Source organism: Dermacentor andersoni, chromosome 3 (genome assembly GCF_023375885.2).
Source record: "Dermacentor andersoni chromosome 3, qqDerAnde1_hic_scaffold, whole genome shotgun sequence".
In the NCBI taxonomy this organism is placed as follows: Eukaryota; Metazoa; Arthropoda; class Arachnida; order Ixodida; family Ixodidae; genus Dermacentor; species Dermacentor andersoni.
Genome location: NC_092816.1, coordinates 238,780,313 through 238,798,050, shown reverse-complemented (window position 1 = coordinate 238,798,050; position 17,738 = coordinate 238,780,313). Strand labels below are relative to the sequence as shown.

The following is a 17,738-nucleotide window of genomic DNA, read 5'->3' as shown; positions in this document are numbered from 1 at the left end:
AGAGGGCGGTGGCGGCGTCTGCGATTGGTCCGCTTTCTCTTACTTGGCTTGCGGTGGCTCTTCTACAATCGCGGCGGCATGCAACGAAAGCTTAAAAATGACGCTAAAAGGGATCCTCAGCAAGGAACAGTTGGCAGAACGAGGTCGTAAACATGCCGAAAGTTCCCGGAAACGTTACAGGGCCACGCAAAAAGTTTTATTGCACGCAAATAAACTCGTGCTCTTGGGCAGGAGCGAGCAGCCAGTGCCGGAGCGATCGGCGGCAGCCATCTTTTATTGCTTTCGGAACGGGGCAGCCTGCGACTACTCAGAAAGAAATTCCGTTTTGTTCGGCGTATTAATGCATCTTTAATGCGTACGCGTCACGTTGACGTAGTTAGTTGTGGCGGTTTTCTGACGTCGCGTGAGAGGCAGGTGAAATGGCTGCAGCCAATAGCCGAGGGCTAATGGCAAAAAGGCGTCGAATCAGATATAACTATTTTTGTTTTGTTCAGTCAAATTATGCATAATCAGTGTTTACACTAATAAATTCATCCCCACGGCAAGCTTTCTTGCCAATAAAAATAAACCATGGTTCTGTAAAAATTTAAAAAGACTCGAAAATAAGAAAAAGCGCCTTTTTCGTACTGCGAAATGTGATGGAAGACCGAGCGCATGGGACAGGTACTATTCTGCGGAAGACGCTTATTACACTGCAATTCGGAAAGCGCGAGAAACATTTTATCATAACGACTTAGCTAAAATTCTAAAAACTAACCCTAGAAAATTTTGGGACGTCATAAACCCACAACAAACACATGACATCACACTTACAAGCGATAAAGACGAAATTATGAGCGACGCTGTTTGTGCTGACACTTTTAACATCGCGTTTTCATCCGTGTTCACTGAAGAAGCCGACTTGCCTCTTCCTACGCCACCTACTGCGACACTGCCAATGATGGCCCCTGTTGAAATATTTGTCGCTGGCATTTCATCACTCATTGACAAATTAAAACTTTCATCATCGGCTGGTGTCGACGACATTAACTCAAAACTGTTAAAAAATACTAAAGAAATTATTGCAGTGTATTTTTCGATTCTCTTTTCACTTTCACTTGAAACGGGAATCTTACCAGACGACTGGAAAGAGGGCAAGGTCATTCCAGTCCACAAATCAGGTAACAAACAATCTCCGCTAAATTACCGCCCCATTTCTCTAACAAGCGTCCCATGCAAAATTATGGAACACGTCATATACTCTCACATTATGCACTTCCTTGACACTAACAATTTTTTTCATCCTTCCCAGCACGGATTCCGTAAATCTTTATCTTGTGAAACCCAACTTGCCATATTTCTTCATGATCTACACTCTAATCTCGACCTCAACCTTCAGACCGATGCAATCTTTCTCGACTTCGCTAAAGCATTCGATACAGTATCACACAAACGCCTTATACTAAAGCTCTCCCAGCTGAATTTGCACCCTAACGTTTTCGCATGGATCGTAGCATTTCTCAACAAACGCTCCCAGTTTGTTTCAATTAAAAGTAGCCGCTCCAGCTCCCTCCCTGTAACATCCGGCGTCCCCCAAGGATCTGTACTCGCACCCCTCCTATTCCTCATATATATTAACGACCTGCCTGTACATGTATCCTCCCATATCCGTTTATTTGCCGACGACTGTGTCATATATCGCACAATTACAAAGACTCCTGATCAAACTACACTCCAACATGACCTTAACCTTGTACAACAGTGGTGTGATCTTTGGTTAATGAAGCTTAATCCTACTAAATGCAAGCTCGTTTCCTTTCATCGAAAACTTAATCCCCTATCATTCTCATACCTAATCTCCCACTCCACTGTCGAACAAGTTCAAACATACAAATATCTAGGCGTCACCTTATCCTCTGACCTTTCATGGAACGCACACATCAGCAATATCATATCATCCGCGAACAGATCCCTCGGTTTTTTAAAGCGTCATTTGCGTCACGCACCATCAGACATAAAACTTCTCGCGTACAAATCACTCATCAGATCGAAACTAGAATATGCAGCACCAATCTGGAGCCCGCATCAAGCATACTTAAGAAACGAACTAGAATCTGTACAAAATCGCGCCACTAGGTTCATCCATTCTTCATATTCATACGATATAAGCATATCATCCCTAAAACGTAATACTGATCTTGCTAATCTTTCTGTGCGTCGCCGCATGGCCAGTCTTTGTTTGTTCCACAAATTATTTCACAGTCCGCTCAATCAAGCACCGTATATCATCCCACCGGCGCGCATATCCCCCCGTACGTCCCATCCTTACTCAATCGCACGCGCACGTGCTCGCACCACCACTTTTGCAGCCTCATTTTTTCTTCGCACAGCAGTGGATTGGAATGGCCTTCCCCGGAACATTGCAGCCATCACGTGTTCATCAACTTTTGCGGACAACTTAACTACATTTGTTTCTGATGAAGATCACTCTCTGTAACCTTGATTTGTAACCCACCCCTTATGTAATACCCCCTAAACGGGGTCTTTAAGGTAATAAAGTGATGTGATGATATCAGATGGGGAGCTATCGCGGTTTTCGTGCCGTCGCCTGACAGGCAGGTGAAGTGGGGGTGGTTCAAAAAAGTTTTTGACCAATTACGGTGGGCTGATTGCAGAATTCACATAAAAAAATTTGGAATAATTTTACGTTTAGCGCCCTTGGTTTAAGCGAAGCGAGGGAGGTACTCAGTCGCCACGACGATCTACTTATTTCCCGATGTTCACGTCGGAAACGGTCCGAACAAATCCATCCCGATCTGCTGAAAAGGTCGGCAAAGAGGCTTGATTGGCTGTAGTAATCTCACTGGCATTGTCGGTGGTGTCTTGCGTCGCTGGCAGTCTCGGCGTGTCTTGACGTAACGGGTCACGGCGGCGGTCATGCGCGGCCAATAATACCTTTCTTCTACCCTCAACTACGTCCGGGAGAATCCAAGGTTCCCAGCGGTCGCATCGTCATGCAGGGCGTGCTATACTTCTGGACACAGCGCCGAGAGCCACAAGAAGGTAGTTGGCGCGGACTGGTGAGAAGTTCTTCTTTACGAGTAGTAAAGAGGAAACATCAATAGCCAAGAAAGTGGATGGGGAAATGGCGCCGCGGTAGCTCAATTGGTAGAGCATCGCACGCGAAACGCGAAGGTTGTGGGATCGTTCCCCACCTGCGGCAAGTTGTTTTTTCATCCACTTTCATTTCCATTAATTTATCCTTTCCTAATTTCATTTAATAAGCACAAGTAATTTCCCCTACGTTGTCCTTGGTGTCGGTGTTTGCTGGCTTCTTATGATAGGACTAATAAAAAAATCGGGCCCCTCGGTTAACCCCCTTCTCGTTCTATACGAGTAGGTTATTTTGAAGTGAGAACGAAGACTATCGTCGCTTAAATGCCCTTGGGACAATGTCGGCGTTCCCTTCGAAATACTCGACGAGGCTTTTTAGCTTCAAGCCTGCTCGTTGTTCAGCAAAGTCTTCCTGGCTTATTATTTCAAGGAAGGCGTCATCATCCTCGTCATATTGCGGCGGTGGGTCAATGATGGAGGCGTGTGATAGGCAATCGGCATCGGAGTGTTTTAGTCCGGACTTGTAGTTTACAGTGAGGTCATATTCTTGCAGTCTGAGGCTCCACCGCACCAGCTGTCGTGAAGGGTCCTTTAAATTAATTAGCCAACATAACGCGTGATGGTCGTTGACGGGTTTGAATGGCCTGCCATATAGGTAAGGGCGGAATTTGGCTGTAGCCCAAATGCTGGCGAGACATTCCTTTTCAGTCGTAGTATTATTGCCTTCCGCTTTTGAAAGCGACCTGCTAGCGTAAGCTATGATTCCTTCAAGTTTGTGTTTCCTCTGGACTAGGACTGCACCGAGGCCTAGGCTACTGGTGTCAGTGTGGATTTCTGTATCGGCGTCATCGTCGAAGTGCGCAAGTACCGGCGGTGACTGCATGCGTCTTCTGAGTTCCTGAAATGCGACGGGCTGCGGCGTTTCCCACTCGAACACGGCGTCACATTTAGTTAGATATGTCAGCGGCTCAGAGATGCGTGAAAAGTCCTTGACAAAGCGCCTGTAGTAGGCGTGCATGCCAAGGAATCTATGCACTGCCTTCTTGCCGATGGACTGCGGGAACTTTGCGATGGCTGCTGTCTTCTGCGAGTCGGGGCGTACTCTAGATTTGCTGATGACGTGGCCTAGGAACAGAAGCTCATCGTAAGCGAAGCGGCACTTTTCAAGCTTCAGCGTGAGCCATGATGACTTGATGGCCTCTAATACTGTCGCAAACCGCCTAAGGTGATTGTCGAAATTTCCAGCGTGGACGACAAAGTCATCCAAGTAAACACGACAGGTCTGCCACTTCAATCCTGCTATAACCATGTCCATCACGGGCTGAAACGAGGAGGGCGTCACGCAGAGTCTGAATGGCATAACCTTGAACTGATAGAGGCCGTCTGGCGTGATGAAGGTGTTTTTTTTTTTCGTCTCTTTAGTCGACTTCTATTTGCCAGTAGCCAGACTTGAGGTGCATCGACGAGAAGTATTTACGGTTGCAGAGCAGATCCAATGCGTCGTGTATCCGTGGGATGGGGTATACGTCCTTCTTCATGATCTTGTTCAGTCGACGATTGAGCAGCAGTCGCTGGAATTAGGACATCATTTGAAAATCTATCTACCTTTCCACTGCAGTGCTGACGACTACGTGGCTCCTGCTGTCACCGTCTTGCGCAGCCTTCTTCCGCGTGCAGCTGCACTCCTGTTTGCACGTGCTGCCCGACAGCGCTTCCCCCTAGGAGCCAGTGCGCCTGCGTGGCCTGGCCTCAGGGTGACAAAAAGGATCGACGGGACTCACCACTGTGGCTCTTCTGCCTGCGCTTCCCCCTGAGCACCACTGCGCCTGCGCTGCCTGGTTTGAAAGGGGTATAAAAGGAACCACTGAGGCACTTGGTCCACTTGTGAGCAGCAGTCGCTCGAATTAGGACATCCTTTGAAAATCTATCTACCATTCCACTGCAAGTTGCTTTTTTTACGTTATTTCTTCCCATTTTGTGCTTCTGCCTGCGGCTGCTGCTCACTAGTGTTTCTTGGGTTATTGCCTGTGCTATATAACATGCCTTCAAATGCTGAACTGGATAAAAATATTGAGCAACTTGAATCACTCCTTAATAACAAACTTGATAACCTTGTTGATGGACTTGCGTCTAAAATTGCAAAACAGCTTGATGACCAGGGTCTTGCTAACCTTACATCTCTGGCTGACAGTGTGCGTCACATGAGTGTCCAGTACGATAAAGTGCAGACAGCTGTCAATGAATTGCTAAATTCAAACAAAGATTTGAGGGCCGGAAACGAAGCGCTCGCCAGGAGAATTGCAGCATTGGAACAATACAGCCGGCTAAATAACATTGAAATCAAAGGCATCCCCTGTACGCAGGGCGAAGACTGCGCTGTCATTTTGAACACAATTACAGAAGTTGTTGAATGCCCCATTGCATCGACAGACATAGACGCAATTGATCGTGTCGCCAGAAAGACACCAGAAAAAAGCATCATCGCCCGTTTTTGTTCGCGTGACAAGAAAAACGAATTCCTTCGGAAAGCACGAAAAGCACGTTTGTGTACGTCTCTGATAGGTCTGACAGGAAGCAAGGATAGCGCTATTTACGTCAATGAACACCTGGCCATTCACAACAAACGACTATTTAGCAAAGCGCTGGACCCTCAAAAAAGAAATGAAATGTCTTGACTTTCGGACCGAGAATTGCCATATCAAGGCGCGCAAGACTGATGACAGCAGGGTCTTCAGAATAACTGCTGAGTCAGATCTGCGCATCTTCACGTAGATATCAATTTGCAACATTTGTCACTTTCATAATCTGTTCTTCACAACATTTCCTCTATGGCATTGCTCTCGACAGCAAAAACAAAATCATTGCTCGCCGGTTCTAACTACTCATTACTACACATCAATCTGCGAAGTTTATGCAAATACCAAGATAACATTACTGCCTTTATTGATTAACTTCACCATTCCTTTTCATTTTTGTGCATTTCCGAAACTTGGCTTGAGTCTTCTGATGGTAATTTATATGGTGTTCGGTCGTTCCATTCCGAATACTGTCACCGCAGTTCGGATCGGCATGGCGGTTCGGCTATCTTCATATCATCGAAAATCAAGTACGAGCGTAGGCTTCACCTATGTTTAAACGTATCTAAATGTGAATCCGTGTGGATCGAAACTAACCTGTCGCCTTCTAGTAATCGCAATGATCTAATCATTGGCTGCATTTATCGCTCCCTATCTTCATCTTTTCCTGATTTCTTGCACCTTTCCACAATTCTTCATAAAGTTGCAGCTGAAAATAAACAGATTTTATTAGTTGGTGACATAAACATCAATTTACTGGATACTGATAATAGTTCAGTAATATCATATAGCGATTGTTTTGTTGGATTCGGGCTTGAGTCTAATTACTTCTCCTACTAGATTTTTCGCTTCTGGAACTAATACTCTTCTTGATCACGCCTTAAGCAATATCACACCATCTCCAAGTGCGGGTGTCATTGACATGTCTATCACGGATAATCTTCCCATTTTCGTTACCTTTGTCACAGAAAAGCCTTACTATGACACTAGTTACTTCACATCCAGGTTCGACCGGGATAACTTTGTTAATACAATAAATAGTACCAACTGGTCATCAATTGGTAATCTATGTGATCCTGAAGAGGCACTCGAAAAATCCTGCTCAATATTTTTGAAAGCTGCGTGCGCTAGCACTACAACTGTCCAATGCAAAAAAAAAGTTTAGATTTCCATGTAATCCCTGGATAACAAAAGGTTTGTTAACGAGCATGCGTAAAAAAGATAATCTTTACAGGAAGACTAAAAAGCAGCCGTTCAATGTGAATCTAGCGCATCGCTATAAAAAATACAGTACCATGTTGAACAACCTACTCAAAAAATCAAAAAACGGCTTTATTACGAGAAAGAATTCTGCAAAGCTAAAAATAATCCTAAGAAACAATGGCAACTTTTCAACGACTTTTTGAATGCACCCCAGGCTAGTAGAACCATTGATAAAGTAACTTATAAGCATGGCACTTGCACTGCATCGTCTTGCATAGCTAACTCATTCAGTGATTACTTCCATGAAGTGTACAGTAATAGCCCGATAGCCTCTTCATATCCGTGTAACCGTTGCAATCATACATTCTTTCTTTTTCTCGTCACAGCCGATGAGGTCTGTTCTGCTATACTAAATCTAAAAAACACTTGCCCAGGTCTAGATAATGTCTCTGCCTATCACTTAAAACTTGTTGCCCATTGCATTGCGGAAACACTAAGCAGCATAATTAATCTAATTTTTAAATGCGGTACCTTTTCAAGTTCGCTTAAGAAGGCAATAGTACTTCCCGTATTTAAAAAAAGGTGATAAATCTCTTGTGCCTAATTATCGCCCAATCTCTATTTTGTCCTCCATTAGTAAACTTATCGAGAAATTATTTCTGAAACGTGTAAACAGTTACCTAACAAAGCTGAAGTTGTTGAAATCTTGCCAATTCGGTTTCCGTCCTGGCAGTTCGACCGAGCTTAGCTCTTATTGCCTTAACCGATTACATAAGGTGTTCTATTGACAATGGTAAATTTGTTGTCTCAGTATTTTTAGATTTTACTAAAGCTTTTGACGCTGTGAATCATACCATTTTATTTGCCAAACTAGAATCTTTAGGTATAACAGGTCCAGCTTTAACTTTTCTTAAAGATTACTTGCATGACCGTGAGCAAACAGTCTGTGTAGGGGGCGCTTATTCCGAGTAGAAATTCGTTAATCAAGGGGTACCACAGGGCTCAATACTGGGACCCTTGTTGTTTTGAATTTACATTAACGACTTAGCCGATGTTCTTGACCTTTCTAATGCCATCTTATATGCTGATGATACCACTATTTTCATGTCTGATACCTCTTTAGCAACCTTACTCCCTAAACTGAACAATGAACTAGCAAAAGTTGTTGAATGGTGTCATTTAAATAATTTAATTTTAAGCCCCCTCAAAACTCAGTTTATGTTATTTAAAACAAAGCAGAAGATCGTGCCGTTTTTCCCCCGAGTAACTCTCGACAGTCACCTTATTCCTGCAGCGGATTGTGTTTTGTTCCTTGACATAAAATTAGATTCTTACTTGAAATTTACTAATCATATTGCGTTTGTTAAACAGAAAATAGCTTTCGGCCTAAGAGCTCTCATCAAATCACGTACATTCTTTTCAGAACACGCATTATTATCTTTATACTTTGCGTTCATTCGCAGTCATATCACCTATGGTATTGCTTTCTGGGGAAATACGTATTTTCCTGGGGAAATACGTATAACTGCCACCTCTCGTCTATTCAACACATACAGAACCAGGCTATTCGCATAATCACCAACAGTTCCTTTTACTCAAATGCTCTCCCGCTACTCCAGGCAAACTTTATACTACCTGTATCTGGCTTGTTTAAGTATCATCTAAGTGTTTTCTTGTTTAAATTAACAAACAGCTTCCTTACGAATTTGTGGACTACAAATTACTCACTAATACCAACCACACTAGGTTTGCGCATAATTACAACTTTTTATTACCTAAATGTGACACAAACTATGGGAAAATGGCATCGTCGTTTTCATCTTTAAAAATATGGAATGACCTACCCCATTCACTTAAACTAACGTCATCCTTGAAGGTATTCAAACATCAGTTAAGATTATTTATTTCTTATTGTAAATGGTTTCATGTACTATAACGTGTTCTCTGTATAATTATGCTTGTTCATATATGTACTTTTTTGTTTGTTTTCTCTTACTAATGTATTGCATTACGCGCATTCATTTGTTTTCCTTGTACTTTTTTATATTTGCTGCTTTAAACCACGTTTTGCACACATCTTTTTTTTTCTCTTGAGAACAGAGGGTGCCGTGGCAGTCATTGATTTTGGGACCCTCGTCTGCATACTACTTGTTGTTTAGAAGCGTACGGTGAGGGGCTAGTTGGTACGACATTATGAGAACAAAGAAAAACTGCGCAAAAAAGAACAAAGAGAAAGAACCACACGACACAAGCGCAGACTAACAACTGGTTTAATACATACATTTGTACCGCAAGGAGTTGGCGTTTCTAGGCTTGACTACATGATAGCGGCATTGGTCTTTGCGGTTGGTGCGCATGCGTTCTGTTGTTGGTAGGAAGGTGGCGTTGGAGCATAAAACCAGTTGTTAGTCTGCGCTTGTGTCGTGTGGTTCTTTCTCTGTCTTGTCCTTTTTTGCGCAGTTTTTCTTTTTTCTCATTATTACTTGTTGTTTACTTAATGTTTTTTTGAACGACGAATAAACTGAAACTGATAATCGACGCAGAAATATAGGGTTCCGTCCTATTTCTTCACCAAGACTACAGGAGAGGCCTACGGCATTTTCGAGGACTGAATGGTTTCATCGCGCCGCATTTCGCTGACTTGTTGCCGAGTAGCTTCACCTTGTAAGTGCTCTGGTAGAGTGGTTGAGCGCGCTCTTCGGTTGTTATGCGATGCTTTGCGACTGGTGTTTGTCGAATCGTCGATGACGTCGAAAAGCACTCTTCTTGTCGTCGGCGCAGACTTCCGAGCTTTTGCTGCTTAATCATGGGGATCGAGACATGGAGTCATGTCGAAGCCTGGTTCGGGAACTATGGCTGTCGAGAGGTAGATGCCGCAGAATCCGAGAGGACAAATGCATTGCAGGTTACCACAATTTCCTCGATGTATGCGATTGTCGTGCCCTTGTTAACGTGCTTGAACTCCTAGCTGAAGTTGGTTAGCATCATTTCCACTTTCCCTCTGTGGAGTCGAGCGATTCCTCTTGCGACGCAAATTTCACACTCGAGCAGTAGACGTTGGTAGCCCTCGATGACGGCTTCTACGTCAGCGGGTGTTTTGGTGCCGACGGAAATAACAATGCCGGAGCAAGACAGGCTGCTCACTTGATCTTCGAGCACGCTAAAGGCGTGTTGACTACGAGAGCTCTCCGGCAGTATCGCTTGGTCTTCCAACAGCGTTATTGACTTCGACTTCAGGTCGATGATTGCGCCATGTTGGTTCAGGAAGTCCTAGCCGAGAATGACGTCTCGTGAACAATGTTAGAGGATAACGAAGGTGGCAGGGTAAGTCGGGTCATGAACAGTACTTCCTGCCATGCATATTCCATTCGGCGTTATGAGGTGCCCTCCCGCGGTTCGAATTTGAGGGCCTTCCCATGCAGCCTTGCCTTCTTTAACTGGGCAGCGATGGGTACACTCATGACGAATGAATCGGCTCTTGTGTCTACTAAGGCCGTGACTGCGTGGCCGTCGGGCAGTACGTCGAGGTCGGTGGTTCTTTGTCGTGAGTTGCAGTTTGGTCTTGGCGTCGGGTCACGGCTGGGTTGTGTTGACCTGTGGCTGGAGCGTGGTGTAGTCAGGGCTTCTTTGTCTGCGTATTCTTTGCTTCTAGGCTTCGTCGGGATAGCGGCGTCTTTTTCATATGTCATAGCGATAGCCTTTTTGGTGTCTTCGTCGGCGGCGGAAGATCTTCGTCAGTTTGATGAGCACCAGCCGCACCTTCATTTGTTGGTGCTTTCAGTTTTCCAGATATGGGCTGATGGAACGGCCCCGGGCTGGGCCAGTGTATGGATGGCGCTGCGGCGACGGGCTGCGGCCAGGTGACGGCGAACGGGGCTGTCGTCAAAGGTTCCACTGAGCAGCGACGAGGTAATCGCCGATGTCACGTGGGTGTTCACCTTTCCGAGGGCACGGTGCGTTCACGGTGAACCCTCGCATTCCCAAGTCGCGGTATGGGCATCGGCGGTACGCATAGCCCGATTCCCCGCAATGGTAGCAGAGCGGGCGGTGGTTGGGGGCGCGCCAAATGTTCGCCTTCCTCGCGTAGCTGCGCTTTGCGACGGAGGAGCGTGCTGGCGGCGGCGGCGGTGGACGTCGGAATTGTGGCGTTAAAGGGCCCTGAGGTGGTCGCGCAGGGGGCCTTGACGGTGGGCAACGGCGGCGTAGTTCATCGCTTCCGGCTGGGACTGCGGTGATTGTGGTTGCGCCTCAGGAACTCCAAGGAATCGCTGAACCTCTTTGGCGATTGAGGCCACTTGAGGCTGCAACCTCGGGTACAACTTCTGCAGCTCTTCCCGTACGTCGCTCTGATAATCTCGCGCAAATCGTCGGTGGATATTGATTGAACTGCGGCGTAGTTCGTAGAGTTCGTGCGGCGGTTGAATCACCGTTTCCGCATTTCAAGTGTCTTCTCGATGCTGGTGGCCTCGCGACAAATCTTGTCGATGATCTTCGGTGGGCTTCGTATCGTTCCACCGTAAAGTTCCTCCTTCACACCACGCATGAGTAGGCGGACTTTCTTCTCAGACATTTCCGGGTCGGCATGGTGGAATAGGCGGCTCTTCTTCTCCTTGAAGATCACGATCGTTTCATTAGGCTGCTGCACTCGGGTTTCTAGTAGAGCTTGGGCTCGTTGTCGGCGTACGACGGTTGTAAATGTATGCACGAAGCCGCTTCTGAACAGGTCCCCTAAACATGTAGCCAATTTCTGAGGGCCCCGGTTCGCCCAATAAAGCGCTAGTTTCATTACCAAGCACCTACACCAGATGTCACGTGGTAGTGACGGTGAAGATAGCAGCGAAGCTGTGAGCAATGAAACTACCGTTTTTTGGGGGGCGAGCCTGTGCCCTCAAAAATAGGATACACTCAAGGAAGAATGACAGCGGCGAACGCAGTCGCCGATCGTCGAAAATCTGATCAGCGAGGAAAGCTTGTCAGCTTTCATACATGAGCCAGCGAACGTTCCAGAGTCCCCGCGTGTCTTCGAGAAAGTTTTACATCATTCGCGTACGTCGCGCCCACATGCAATGAGATTACACAAGTTTCGGCGACGACAGACAGCGGATAGAAGCATCGATAGCATTTCAGAAACTTGCGATACATGCAGGCGTGTCCTGCGCTTAGTGATAACATTTGTTAGACGGTGAAAATGCTCACGGGTAAAAGATAAACAAGTTCACGTGTCAATATGGTTCCAGATTCTTTTGTGGACCCTTTGTCCCTTTTGCGAGTACTATGCACTCAACTTGCGCACTTATCTCTCGCACGAGCTCACTCGCCACCCTTTTCTTTTTTCAGCATTTTTTGCACTTAAGGAGCACCTTGTCTTCGTGTTATCCCAAGTTTTTTACTTCTCGATGATTCTTAAACGGCTGCTTACGCTCTTCTATGGCTGGCTTTATTTCCTTGTTCCACCACTTACCCTTTCAATCCGACAATCTTTGCCGCGTCTGTCTTAAATCCCGCTGCATAAAGTCTACTAGTTCCTTATATTCCAAGACTGCAGTAGGAAAAACCTTTACTCGGCTGCGGGACGGCGGTGCCATCTGGGAGCGATGGCTCTCACGGCCTGGGGCCTGCAGCCTGGAGTGTACTCGTCGCGGGAATAATGGTCGCTAGTTTTGCGTCCAAGTGCTGCTCCGGACTGTCGTTCTGACTACAAGAGTGTCTATTTCAACCGCAACGCTGCCTCAACTTACGAATCAGGGCTAGCGACGACGCCTTAGAGCGCCATCGGCGTGTTGGGGCTAACCCTGCAAGTCGACTACGGAGCATCCACAGCACTCGGGCGAGACGCGAACAAGTGCGTGTTCGCCGCGCGCCGGTGAGCCGACGCTGAACGAGGAGCAACATGGGTAGACCCCACCGCGGCACGTCTGAGAAGACGAACACGAACGACGAGACATTAGCTATGAGGAAAAAGTTGTTTGAATATGGCAAATCTTCTGGAAGGCAATTTTCAATCCGGTATATTAAGCTCAACATCGGGTAAAAGTGCTGGGTTTACTGTTGAGCTACCGACCGTGTTTGTGTCCTTGAATCAGGTAATAGTACTTCTGTTTTGACAGATGCATCACCTGCATCGATGTCGGCTTCTGACAATCAGTTGTTTTTCTGACTAAAAGTCCCGCTACTCACCGTGATGTATCTTTTTTATTTACCAATATTAGCAGGATCGTCAATAAACGTGAGGCACTGTCATCAGTCTTGGACGCGTGCTCCGCCGATGTAGTTCTACTTACTGAAACCTCGTTGTCGTCAAGAATTGACCGCTTTCAGCTATTTGAATGTGAAAAAAGTACGCTATATATCGCTGTGATCGCTGTGACACGCATGGTGGTGGCGTGCTTATTGCTGTAACCGATAATCTTGTATCGCATATGATTGTAACTAACTCAGACTTGGAGTTGATTTGTGCTTGCATTTCTTTAAACCAGAACAAAGTTCTTTTTTTGTGCATGCTCCCGCCCGCCAAATACTGCTTCAGATTTCTGTGAAAAATTACATGATGTGCTTAATTACCTGGTTCCACAGTTCCCGCGCCCTCCATTATTTCTCTTGGGTGACTTCAATATCCCTAAATTTAACTGGTCTAGACCTGTCGCGGTTGTATCTGAAGCATTACGTGGCGTTTCATCTTTTGCTGCCATGTGCTTAGACTTTAACTTCACTCAGATCGTTTCCCAGCCTACTAGAATTGGTCCTACATCGGCAAACATTCTTGATCTCATCTTAACAACAGCACCTGGACTTGTACACTCGATTTCATACATACCTGGTATAAGTGACCACAGCCTTATTCATTTCGTTATAACAACTTGCAACAGGCGCCAGCCTTCGCCAACAAAACCTTTTAGAAATTACAAAAACGGAGATTAGGTCTCAATTAATAAGGAGCTTGAATTATTCTTGGATGGCTGCATTCCAACATTTTTCGATTGTACAGTGGAAGAGAACTGGATTTCCTTTAAATATAAAGTCACAAGTCTCGTTAACGAACACATGCCGTTACAAAATATTTCAGGTAATCAATGGGCACCTTGGTTTAACACAACATTATTGAGGCTACTGCCCAAGAAAAGCGTCTTTTCCGTTTAGCGAAGTCTACAGACAGTCTTGCTCGCTGGCGTGTATACCGTGATAGACTGGGCTCCTATCGCATTGCTGTCAAGCAGGCAAAGAATTTTTTTTTCTGGAGAGCACCACTCCCTTCTTTTCTGTCCACCAACCCTTCCAAGTTCTGGAAGTTTGTTAAACCGATACAAAGTGGGTGTTATTTGTCTTGTTGACTCTGCTCGACACGCGCTGCGCAATGAGGAATGTTGTGCTGTCTTGAATTACGCCTTCGCGAGTGTGTTTACAAAGGCAACCGCCGATGTCACGCCGCAGCTTCGTTATCACGATTTCTTTCCCATGGATGCAACTATAGTCGATTTTGCTGGAATGGCTAAATTAATTGAGAAACTAAAGCTTTCGTCTTCATGTGGTGATGATGAAATGAATGCAAAGTTTCTGAAGAACACGAAAATTTACCCTTCAGTTTTCCTGTCATACCTCTTTACACATTCAATTGAATGGAAAAAAGTACGCTATTTATCGCTGTGATCGCTGTGACAGTAATGGTGGTGGCGTGCTTGTTGCTGTAACCGATAATCTTGTATGGCATATAATTGTAACTAAGTCAGACTTGGACTTTATTTGTGCTTGCATTTTTAAACCACAAAAATGGGGGCACGACACCGTTTTAGACATGGAGCGTTCACCAATGCTACTGTTCCAGGTGCGCCTTCTTCTGCTGGCTTTGCCCTTTTCTACCGCAGCGTGTGCTACTCGGGAAGCAGTCAGCATTCCATCAACCAATCGCTCCTTGGAATGACCACGGTCGCCAAAGTTCAGATTCATTCCTGCCTGCTGCTGGTAACCAGGAGTATCAAGGCGACACGCCGCCACTATCAGCACGGGATACGGAGCTTATAAGCCATCATTCGAAGGCGCCCCGCTGGGGAACGACACCGTTTTAGACACGGAGCTTTGACCAATGCTTCTGTTCCAGGTTAGTTACCTGAATTTTTGTTCTTGCCTGAAGAGCAGCAATCGCTGTCTTTTTGTGGTGTCGTGCCCAGCGAGCTGCCACTTGCTATCGAACGCTTTAAGAACTTGTGCTTGTTCATATTGGCACGTGGTGGTGACGTTGAAGAACACAGTAGGAATACTGTGAAAGACAAAACTAACTTTTATTGGGCGAATCTGTGCCCACAAAAACAGGCTACGCTTATAGCACAACGATAGCGGCGAACACGGTCGGCGATCGTCGAAAATCTGATCAGCGGGCCAAGCGCGTCGGCTTTTATACAGCAGTCATCAAACGTTCCAGACTAATCGTTGGTACCCGCACGTCTTCCACAAAGTTCTACACCATTCGAGTCACGCGATGAAATCAGATAACAAAAGGGTCGGCGATAACAGACAGCGGATAGAAGCATCGATAACTTTCCAGAAACTTCGGATAGATGCAGACGCGTCCCGCGCTGTGCGATAACATTTGTTAGGCGGCGAAACGTGGTCGCCCGATAAATATAAGTACACGTGTCAATAACCCCCTCTTAAAAAGCATCGAACGGATGCTGCAAACAAACGAAAGTAATAAAGAAAAGAAGCACTCGTAGCAAACAAAACAACAAAATAAGGAAGATCGTCAGCGACCATAAAAGGGTTTAAGGCGCACCACGGGGACCACTTCAGATCGTGCGCGGCGCCGCTGTGAATGGGAAATGCCGTGTGGCACGACCTCATAGTCCAGTGCGCCAATACGTCGGATGACCTTGTAGGGTCCGAAATAGCGTCGCAGTAGTTTCTCACTGAGTCCTCGTCGGCGTATCGGGGTCCATACCCAAACACGATCTTGAAAACGCTGCACTCGTTACTTTCCTGTCGGGAAATGTTATGTCATGCTGATAACGCGCATGCCGTTCATTAGTGGAAAGTACCGGGCTCGTCGCGTTAAAGAAAGAAAACGCGGAAAAGACAGATACCGATTATTGTTGTGTGGCAAATATACACCCCAAAGGGTGCAACTGTTTTCAGAGTGCATCGCCATCGAACCCACCCAAATAGAACGCGCACACCACCTTGGCCAGTTCAACAGAGAGAAGAACAGGCCAATAATTGCTAAATTTACATTTTTTAAATATTGACACGTGTGCTTATCTTTATCGGCCGACCACGTTTCGCCGCTTAACAACTGTAATCGCACAGCGAGGGACGCGCCTGCGTGTATCCGACGTTTCTGGAAAGTTATCGATGCTTCTACCCGGCTGTCTGTTGTCGCCGAACCTTGTGTTATCTGATTTCATCGCGTGACTCGAATGTTGTAGAACTTTGTGGAAGGCATGCGCGTCCCTACGATTAGTCCGGAACATTCGACGAGTGTTGTATAAAAGCCGACGCGCTTGACCCGCTGATCAGATTTTCGACGATTGCCGAGCGTGTTCGCCGTTATCGTTGTGCTATAAGTGTAGCCTGTTTTGTGGGCATAGGTTCGCCCAATAAAAGTTTGTTTTGTCGTTCACAGTATTGCTACTGTGTTATTCAACGTCACCACCACGTGACATCTGCAAAGTTCTACAACATTCGAGTCACGCGATGAAATCAGATAACACAAGGTTCGGCGACAACAGACAGCCGGGTAGAAGCATCGATAACTTTCCAGAAACGTCGGATACATGCAGGCGCGTCCCTCGCTGTGCGATTACAGTTGTTAAGCGGCGAAACGTGGTCGGCCGATAAAAATAAGCACACGTGTCAATATAAGCAAAACATAATAGAAAATGGCTACAAATTCAAAGGCACGGGCGTTCGCGAAGACTTTTCCCTCCAAACGTGCATCGCTCATTGCCTTCGCAAAAACCAGGGGCGTGCCGTTGAAGTTATCCCTCGACAAACTGCGAGTAGATAACACTACTTACAGGTATGACTCCCTGTCCGATACCGTGGTACCACTTTCGCGATAGCTAGAACTTAACCCGATAACATGCGCGTCTGACAACTACTCTGCTGCGCAACATACACACATCGACCCTTCGTACCTAGCGTATCATTTACTAACATTCGTAGTATAATTTCTAAACGCACCGAAATCGTATCGTACTTAGAAAATAGTAACTGTGGTATTTTGGCACTTAATACTAACTATTCCTGTGAAACACAGCTTCTATTATTTACGAATCACATTGCAGCAACTCTAGACCGAGGCTTCTTTATTCGTGGTGTTTTTCTTGACTTTTTTAAGGCTTTCGACAAAGTACCTCATCAACTACTTCTACTAAAAATCAGCACTTTGAAAATTGACCCGAACATCCTCAAATGGATCGAACGCTTTTTATCTAACCGAACCCAATATGTTATCGCTAACAATCCCGCTTCCTCTTCTTGTTCTGTTGAATCTGGCGTCCCTCAAGGTTTCGTTTTAGGTACACTACTATTTCTGATCTATTTAATGATTTTCCAGATAAGATTAACGCTAGTATAAAGCTATTTGCAGATGACTGCGTTATCTATTGCGAAATAAATAACCCTAATTATACACTTGTCCGTCAAGCTGACCTAAATAAGGTATCTGAATGGTGCAATAAATGGTTAATGACCCTTAACAACAAGTACATGACATTTTCGCGAAGCACGAATGCTTCAATGCCTTCAGGATACAGAATTAATGACATCAGACTGGAGCGCATGTCTGCATGCAAGTATCTCGGTGTCTACATATCGCATGACTCGTCATGGCATACCCACATTGACTACATCATACGTAATGCAAATCGCACTCTC

General features: G+C 45.7%; 1 protein-coding gene across 1 annotated transcript in view; it reads right to left on the bottom strand.

Annotated features, from left to right (window-relative positions):
- Positions 1–17,738, bottom strand: part of LOC126535993 (testis-specific serine/threonine-protein kinase 6-like) — a 204,537-nt gene that overhangs the window by 105,063 nt on the left and 81,736 nt on the right. The window contains exon 4 of the mRNA XM_072287021.1: positions 4,976–4,991. Within this exon, the coding sequence (XP_072143122.1) occupies positions 4,976–4,991 (16 nt within the window). The remainder of the gene's footprint in view (positions 1–4,975; positions 4,992–17,738) is intronic.